A 9081-nucleotide genomic window follows, 5' to 3' on the forward strand; every position below is an offset into this window, starting at 1 on the left:
TGCGTGACAGCGTGGCATGCGTGCAGCCCATCTGGGGATCAGGGAATCCTATTGGGTATGCCAGTTTAATGAAATACTTGCAGTTTATTAAACACAGGCTTCCCTAAGCCCCCAGTGCCTGTGGGTATTTGAAAGCCGAAGCTAACCCCCAGCTACCACAAACGTAATTGTTACATGTGTCCACGCATTCCTGCCGCAACCTCAAACTCCCGCTCTTAAGCGGCACACCAAATTAGCAACATAAAGTAACTCCTAGTCAGACGAGACCGTGAAATGTGGGGAAACGCTGCGAGGGGCTCCCAGGGCCCCTCAGGGCCTCTAAAAGTATATGAAGTTCCCATTGCTTTGCAGAGTTGGAAACGGGGAGGGCGCGCCCCCCTCCCCGCCCCAGGCTGTCCATGTTTGCAGAATTGGTTCATTATTAGCCAGGCAGGCCTCGCCTGTCAACGTCGCATGATGTAGTTAGAATATTTCAAGTCCTGTTTCAGCCATGGCGTGCTCCGCGTGGCAGTGGGGCTAGCAGAGCGCGCCGTCTGCGGGCTCCCTCTGGAGCTGTATTTCTGTTCCTCCTCCAGTGCCTGGCTGGGGGGAGCTGCCCGCAGTCTGGGAAGGGCCATGGAGAAAGCCAAGGTGACCTGGAACCGGTTGCTCTGAACCCGGGGCAGGTGGCTCCTTGGGGATGTCCTCCCATTCATCAGTCTCCTCAGCCTGGGGGCTGTAAATCAGGGGTGACGGGCTGACGAGGAAGCAGCAGACAAAGGCCTCCAGGGAGGTGCCCCCCTCTACATGGACCACCATCTGGATGCCCGCGAAGACGACTCTGTTGATGGTGCTCAGGGGGACCTGTTCCAGGAACCTCAGCGCCAGCCCGTTGACCCACACGCAGCCCCTGCGACTCAGGGCCTTGAGGCTGAAGGCCAGCAGAGCACTGCCCTTCTCCCGGTAGGGCTCCAGGGACAGGTGTCGGCGGGACAGGCGGGGGAGGTGCAGCTGGAGGTGGGAGTCCAGGCCCCGCCCCACCAGAAGCGGGCTGGTGTCATGCTGCAGCCTCTGTGGGACAGTGGCGAAGACAGCAGAGCCCTGGGTGGGGTGGTACAGGCTCACCCGCAGGACTGTGAGGGGTCTTTCCATGGGCGGGAGCCTGGGAAGATGGAACACAGACACTCTTATGGCTCCCTGAGCCCGGACACGCTTGCCCACCTCAGGGACCCCCGGACCACCTGCAGCCAAACAGAGCCAAGCACTGGCCGTGGATGCTGTTATTCTGGTCAAGCCAGGAGGGAGCCAAGGCCCGTGGGTTCTAGCTCCAGCTTCATTTCTCCAGCCCCTGTGAGGGGGGCGTGCCACCTGCACTCTGAATTTCCACTTTCTTTTCTGTAATATGGGTATGCCTGACCTTGCCTATGCCAAGTATAAGGCGTTCCAGGATGCTGGGTAGGGTTCTGGTGACCTGTTGTATTTGAGGACAGTTTGGCCCTGCTACATGGAAAGGGAAGGACAGACAGATAGGATACACCTTTCTCATTTCTGACAGTCACAGGACAAACGCTTGCCCAGCCCTCCTCTCACCAGCTGTTGGGGTTAAGCAGATGTCAGAGAACAAGCCCTTGCTTTCCCGAGCACCCAGCTGTTGGGAGAGATAGGAGCTTCTAGAATTAGGCAGATGGAGAGGCACAGAAGAGGGGAACCCTGCCTGCTCTGGGGAGATCAGAAAGGCTGCCTGGGGACCCGAAGGAGGAATAAAAACAGCTAGCACATTCCCACGGGAAGCCATGTGCTATGGGCCTGAACACCGTGAATATCCCATCCTCACTGTCTGGGGCAGAAGGCAGATCCTGATGAGGAAGGTCTCTTGCTCACGAACTGATGGGGGCTCCGTGGAGTGCCACCGGCAATATCTGCCACAGTGCGGAATGCTCACACGGTCGGTCCCAGCAACTCCATCTCCAGTAATGTGTCCTTTAGAATCTCATTAGCATATGTGGGGAGACTGCTTACAGCGGTCAGCCTTGCTCCTGCATGGATTTGAGGAATACAAATTCTACCACAGCCACCAACCCCATGTGGCCTGGGACCTGCCCCACCTTCAACAGAAACCAACCTTCGACAGGGCTGAGTGGATCTGAACAAAGGATTGTACACTTTCCTGGCACCAGGCTTTTGCTTACACAGTTTGTATCCAGATACTGCTCTTTACGGGCCTGGTTCAAATGTGACCTCTTCTAGGACACTCTTTTCCTCTTTCTGCCCTCTGACCCCCATACAGGAAGATTCCCCGCACCAGGTGCATCTGGCCGACCCCCACTTTGTCCATCTTTGCATGACATGTCAGAGTTCTGTGGACCCTAGTCTGTCTTGCCGGAGCTCCTCTCCTCCAGAGGGCAGGGTGTGGTCTGAGCTGCCACACTGCCTTGTGTCCCACTGCCCAGGGCAGACAGGGCCTGGCCACAGCAAGTATCTGGAGGCACATTTGCCAAATGTCTGAATGAGGAGAAGTCCACACACATGAAAAGCACATGAGATCAAGTTTAGATAAACCCCAATTGGACTCTGGTCGTTAAAGGCTGTGAGACAGGGAGCCTGTCACGTGTGGTGCAGGCTCAGTGTCCCTCCTGCCTATTGGATGAACCTGACTAATGGTGAGGATCTTCCAGTCTCTTGAGGGGCCCACCTGGCTAGGCACCTCAAGACTTTCTCTTTTTTCTAACACACATGTTTACACAAATACATGCCTCCACCCACATCCCCCTCTTGCCCCAACCTCCTGAAAGCTTCCTCCTGAGGGGTGTGATGTAAGCCGGGTCCAGGACTGCCAGGTTTGGCAGCCAAGTCATCAGGCCTAGCCAGAACTCAGAGTTCACTCGTAGGAACCAATCCCATGGCTCAGGGACCCTAAGAGAATCCCTCAGAAAGAAGACTTCACCACTGCTCCTGTGACTTATTCTCTGAGCAGTCCAGCGCTGACAGAAACCCTGGCCGGAACAGCCGAGACTCATTTCTCCAGGACCTTAGATGATCTGGGGAAGCAGAAGCCCAGCCCTGCCAATGCCGCCTCTGGAACTCGACGGGAGGAAGATATTCTGGGGTGTGTGCCTGACAAGAAACCAACAGGGCCCTGCTTCAGCCCCACCAGACCTCCTCCCCTCACTGCGGGTTCAAATCCCTCTACCTTCCACCTACCTTACCTCCAAGGGCACATCTGGCTCTGGCACTTTTGCTGTGAGCTCTCGGGAGGAAGTGAGTCCTGGCCTGGACACTTCTAAGGATGACATTTATGGCTGCAGTTCAGGGTTGTGATGTGTCAGAATGCTCATCAGTTTTTTTTGTTTTCTTTCTTTTTCATTTTAGGACAGAAAACGGAAGTGTGACTTCCTATTGCAGAAGTGCAATCCATGGCCGAGAAGTTGAGAAACCCCAGCGTGGGCCCTCGGCTAGATGCCTCTAGTAGATGGACTCCCTCCTGGGTTTCAGCTTGGCCAGTTTCTATGGCCCCGTCCCCAGGGACCCTGGGAGCTGTGTCCAGGGTATTAGCCATGTCCTTCTTCTCCCCTGCCGGTCAGCCAGGTGGGGGAAAGCACTCCAGGCTTGTTAGAAAGGGGAGCCTCTTTGGACAGAGGGTCAGAGGAGGGGGCCCCACTGCATGTGGGAGACTGTGAAGAGAGAACTACGACTGGGCTGGGGTGGCTTGAGGGGCCTGTGGGCAATGTGGCAACCCCCTGAGATCTCCAGAAATGGCCGGGCCTTGGGAAGGGACAAAACAGCCATTCACACAGGGTGGCCTCTCTTACAGGAGGACAGCAAGAAAGCCACCTTCCCTATTCACTCCTCCTGGGCTCTGCTGGGCTTCGAGGGCCATCTGAAGATGGTGCTTGCTCAGCACTATGGACTCTGCCTGTTCTGGAAGTGACCCAGTGTCACAATGGTGCTAATTCTTCACCTGACACAGCTATTCATAATTCGCTGGTGTATTCACATTGCCTCCATGGTACCCACCAACATGCCAAGCCGGCAATGGATATGTGCTCATCTTACACAGGAAGCAACTAAGGCCCTAAGAGGAACAGTGTCTGGCCCAAGGTCCCAGAATGAGCTAGCAGCATAATCCTTTCTCTTTCTCCCATCAAACCCTATCCTGGGGACTCTAGGAGGGTATACAGGGGAGTGGTGCAGGCCAGGCCACCCCCATCAACCAGCAGGTGCTTCCCTGCTCTGTCTCACTGTCCCCAGGCCCACTGCTTACTCACTGCTCATGGGTGACCCTTGAGGTCCCAGAGGTCTCAGCAGGCCACACCCTAGGGGACAATTGAATTTAGGGCCCTCTGGGAGCTATTCAGGGAACCTAGCCTGCTTCCTCTATTCTGGTTGCTTAGTCACTAAGAAGGAAAAACAGAGACCTCTGAAAACAGTTACCTGGCCCTGCCTGCCCCAGCCAGTGCGACGCTACCACCAAGGGTCTCCCAGGGAACCAGCTCCCCAGAGATGGGAACTGTATCTGCCCTTGGAGCAAACCAAGCATTAACCAAAAACTGGAAACAACACAAATGCCCATTAACAGGGAAATGAATAAACAAATTGTATAATGTGTACATTGAAATGCTACACAGCAATAAAAAGATAATGAACTAATGATGCATGAACAATGTAGATGAAGCTCAAAACCACATGCAGAGCAAAAGAAGCCAGGCACAAATGACACAGATGGATGATTCCATTTTTATGAGGCACAAGAACAGGCAAAACTAGCCCATGGTAACAGAGGTCAGAATATTGAATTGTGTCTGTAGAGATGTACCCACTGGTGTGTTGGCTTCTTGGGGCTGTCATAACAACGTACCACAAATTGGGTGGCTTAAACAACAGAAATGTATTGTCTGGCAGTCCTGGAGGCTGGAAGTCCAAGCTTGTTTGGACTTGTTGGAGGTGTTTCCTCCAGAGGGCTGTGTGAGAATCTGCTCCAGGCCTCCCACAGCTTCTGGTGGTCTGCTGGCAATCTTTGGCTTCCTTGGCTTATGGAAGCATGACCCTGAGCTCTGCCTTCATCCATGGCATTCTCCCTCCAGGCAGTGGCTCTAATCACAGCATTTCAGGCATGCTGCTTGACTTGTGAGAGAGCCATGTGCAGTCTGGGCAGTGAAGCTAGAGCCCAGGCTCTTGCCAGGACCACCCCCCTCTCAGTAGAGACAGCTGTACCTCCCGGATGGATGGATGGATGGATAAACAGAAGCTCTATGGCCACTTTGAAGAGCTTCAAGGGCTGTAAATGCACAGGGGGCTGAGCCTACAGAGTGGAAGGTGGTGGGCCATGTTCCACAGCCTTTCCTCTTTGCCCATCCGTCTCCCTGGCCCAGACTGCCTGGCCATGGTCTCTGGACCATGAGAAAGGGCCTCCTTCTCATTACCTTCCAGACTCGGTAATACTTAGGTACTCCTGCCCACCAGGACTGTAGGGCAATGGGCCGTAGGCAGAAGCCTGGCAAGGAGCTTTGCTCCCGCCATGTGTGTGACCTCAGGTTAGTCCTGTCCCTCTCTGGGCCTTACTTGTCCACCTTTGGGGATGGGACACATCCTCCCCACTATTTCCTGCAATGGTAAGAGGAGTGCTATGTCCATACTCCCTAGCATGAGAGAGTGGGCGGGCAGAAGGAATGTGTTCATGGCTCCTGTGTAACTTGGTTCAGAGCAGTTCCCAGCAAGAGAGAGAGAACTGAAACTGCCAGGGGAATGCATCTGGCAAGAGGAAGTCCTGCTCAGGCTGCATCTTCCAAAGGCCAGCAGGAAGTAGAACGAAAGCAGGGGAAGTGGAGGTGCTAGTTTCGCTCTGCTTGTCCTCCTTGGCTAGGATGACCTCCTCCAGTTGGTGTTGGGACCCTGGGGCGCGTACATCAGCAAGCAGATGTGCCCTGTCATGTGCTCCTTGGAGAACTCAGGGACAGAACAATAGCTTCCGGGGCTTTCTACAGGCGTGGGCAGAAAAGGACTCTGGTGTCAGAGAGACTTGGGTTGGAGGCTATGTGACCTCAATAAGTTACTCAGCTTCTCTGAACCTGATTTCTGCTCTGGAAAATGAGGGTAATTTATTTTTTTATGAGGGCTAAATAAGATAAATGCCAAGTGCCAAGATAAATGAGACCTATTTGGCTGAACCCTTACCAGCAGAATAGAGTGAAGAGGCATCCTGGGAAGAGGAGCTGGCAGAGCAAACTAGCAGCCTGCACAAACCCCAGGTTCTCAGAAGGCTCCAGGTTTTGCTTAAAACAAACATAATTTTGGAGTTGAATACATAATTTGCATGAGTCTAACATAAATTCCCTTGTTAACAATAATGAGATCAGAAGGATTCTCGAGGAAGAATCTTCAGTTTATTGTTTGGGAATGTGGTCCTAACACAGGAGGGGAAGGCTACCCACTATACAGATGAGGAAGCTGAGACTCATAGTAATTAGTTGACTAGACCTAGGTCACATGTTTGGAAGGTGTCAAAATCAGCACTTGGGTCCGGTCTGTGGGATTCTTGTACTTACCCATGAAGCTATCATGAGTGATGGATGGTGCTCTCGTGAGTCCAGCTGCTCCACCTTCTCCAAACATCTGTTACAGCTGGCTGCTGGCAGTACACTAGGCAGAGAGAGGGACCCTGCTTCCAATCCACCCAGCCAGTAAACTACCTCTCCCCTATGTTCTTATGGCCCTCAGCCACCAGGTGGCAGCATCCCTAAACCCAGTGGTCTGCTTTTCAAGGTGCTAGGTGAGGACAGTGAAAATCATGGGACTGCTGGGGAGGAGAGCATGAGGAAGGCCAAGTGATCAGAGTGGGATGAGGACAGGGTCCTTGCTTCTTCAACTCAAATGCCCATAGCTGGCCCAATGTGAATCTACAGCAAAACTCACCAGAGGATGCCAATTCATTGAGCATGGAGATAAAGCAGGAAGTCAGAGCCTGAGGCCATGGGGGCAGCAGTTCCAAGCACAGGTGAGCTCAGAAAGGTTAAGTAACCCACCCAGGACATAGACTTAGTGCCAGGTTTGCTCCATTATCTATAAAATGGAGTGACGATGATCCACTTTAAGGAGGGGCCGTCAAGCAAGGACATACATGCAAAGCACTTAGCCTAGGCTAGGGCCTCATGTGTAGTTAGTGCTCAGAATATGAATAAAGTGTTTGTTACTACGATCACCAGGACTGAAGTCTCCCTGTTCCCACTGAGCTCTCAGGTAAGAAAAAGAGCACCTGTAACTTGTGGAGATGGGTGCTGTGAGGGAGGATTCACAGGACCTTGACCTCCAGGAAGGGAACCTAACACCCCAGGGATGGAGAGGACTCCAGGGCAGGCCTCCTGGAGGAGGGGACCACTTGTGCTGACTGCTGCAAGATGGTTAGGAGTTGGCCAGGTGGAAACGGATGGTATGTGAGAAGGTACCTGGTGGAGGAATGTGGGAGTCAGGTTCCCATATTCGGGAAATGGCTCTGCCTTACCTGCTCTATAAGCTAATAAAAATGATAACAGGAGTGGTGCTTGAATTTCAAAACAATAACATTACCATTTATTGAGTCCTTATGTGAATTGTCTTATTTAATCCTCTCTGCAACTCCGAGATAAGTCCCAGTACTAATCGTATTTCACAAATGAGAAAACTGAAGCACGATTAAGTAACTACTCAAGACCACCCACATAATATGTACAGGGTTATATCTCAAACCCAGCTCTGATCTTGAAATCCTTACCCTCACCTTCTGTGCCCTCCAAGGGCTGGGCTGGGTGATCTCTCAGGATTTGACCTCTACTAGTCTCCTGACCCAAACCCTGGTGGGAAGCAAGTGGCTATGGGGGTGGGGGGGTGGTTCGGATTGCTGACTCCTGTGGCATTCCTCCCAGAGTGCTGGCCTGCTGGAGGCTAATTCCAGCATGTCATACTAAATGCAAGAAGTCCTCAAAAGGTTGATGGGCTTCTATATTCAGCAGGGCTGAATACATATTATTGCCTACTGGAATGGCCAAAGGCATTTCCCCAAACCTGAAGATCTGCATATATTATTGCCTGTTACCAGACAGCTGAAGGCATTTTAATCTACATGTTATTGCCTCCTGCTGGCCAAACACCTGAACAGCCATAGGCAGTTCCCTCCAAACTGACAATGCCTACTGTATACTAACCCTTAGCCTTTGATATGTATATCTGCTTTGCTTTAGGGCAATTTGTGTTAATAAAGAGCTAGGGATCCAGAACTTGATTACTGAAGCTAAGCCCTCCTCTGGCTCCCCCATGTATTAGAAATTTGCATTATATTTCTAGTCTCTTTATTAATTTACACTGCAGCGCCTTCTCCAGATTCCTGAACCCTTCTAGATGCTGGGAAAGACCCCCAGCATTACTGGCCAGCCTTCTTGCAGAGGTGAGACTGGCCGTTATGGCCTGGGTGGCCTCCATCTGCTGAGCCGCAAGAAATACTGAGAGGAGGTAACATCAACTTTGCTGCCATTCTGGCCATGCTCCCTCTCCTATTCTAGGGGTCCTTGCAAAGCCCAATTTCATTATTGTTCTAAATTCTTAATCTAATAATGCCTGGATCCCTGACTAATTAATGCCTGGGATGCCTGGAAATTCTGGGGGCCTCCCTGGCTCTTACCTTGGGGTGGGGTCATCAGGCCACAGGGAGCCAGTGCCGATAAGCCCAGCAATCAGCTCAAGCTTTCGACCTCTTTTTATCTACTGAACTAAAGGGCTGTCCTTTAGGCTGCTCCCCTGGCCTGCGTGCTGTCCCCTCTATCTTCACTGACTGCATCCAGAGCTGCAGAGGTCCAGAGGGCAGGAAGGGATCCTTCATGGGGAGTCCAGCCTTAGCTCCACCATGGACATACTTCACAGTGAGCTGCTTCGCCTCTCTGGGCCTCAGTGTCCTCATCTGTAGGATGGATAATCACGCCTGCCAACCCTCAACCCCATACCCACCCCACCCTTGCCCTATAGTCAGTGTCTTCATTTAGTACTTTGACAGGAGTCAGCTTTTACTTGGTCAATCAAAGTTGCCAAGGAGTTCTTTCTTTTTTAGTCTAGAACTGATATAGAAGAAACACAGCTTGG

General features: G+C 52.2%; 2 protein-coding genes across 7 annotated transcripts in view; both read right to left on the reverse strand.

Moving 5' to 3' along the window:
* The window catches only part of LOC103286545 (core histone macro-H2A.1), a 109594-nt gene extending 106395 nt beyond the window's left edge, over positions 1-3199 (reverse strand). The window contains exon 1 of the mRNA XM_054717867.1: positions 3181-3199. The gene's annotated coding sequence lies outside the window, so the exon portion shown is untranslated. The remainder of the gene's footprint in view (positions 1-3180) is intronic.
* On the reverse strand, positions 59-3315 carry TIFAB (TIFA inhibitor). 6 transcript variants are annotated; one of them, XM_054717869.1, is made up of 3 exons: positions 3186-3315; positions 2924-3093; positions 59-1141 (listed from the first exon to the last, which is right to left on the reverse strand). In XM_054717869.1, the coding sequence occupies exons 1-3, from the start codon at positions 3270-3272 to the stop codon at positions 517-519; spliced, it is 882 nt and encodes a 293-aa protein (XP_054573844.1). In that variant the 5' UTR covers positions 3273-3315; the 3' UTR covers positions 59-516. The 6 variants fall into 6 exon arrangements, with proteins under 6 accessions (XP_054573844.1, XP_054573847.1, XP_054573846.1 ...); XM_054717872.1 differs by lacking the exon at positions 2924-3093 and adding an exon at positions 1814-2015 and having other exon boundaries at positions 3186-3245; XM_054717871.1 differs by lacking the exon at positions 2924-3093 and adding an exon at positions 1814-2015 and having other exon boundaries at positions 3181-3242.
* Between the last annotated feature and the right edge of the window lie 5766 nt (positions 3316-9081).

This window comes from Eptesicus fuscus, chromosome 6, assembly GCF_027574615.1.
Source record: "Eptesicus fuscus isolate TK198812 chromosome 6, DD_ASM_mEF_20220401, whole genome shotgun sequence".
Taxonomy (NCBI): domain Eukaryota; kingdom Metazoa; phylum Chordata; class Mammalia; order Chiroptera; family Vespertilionidae; genus Eptesicus; species Eptesicus fuscus.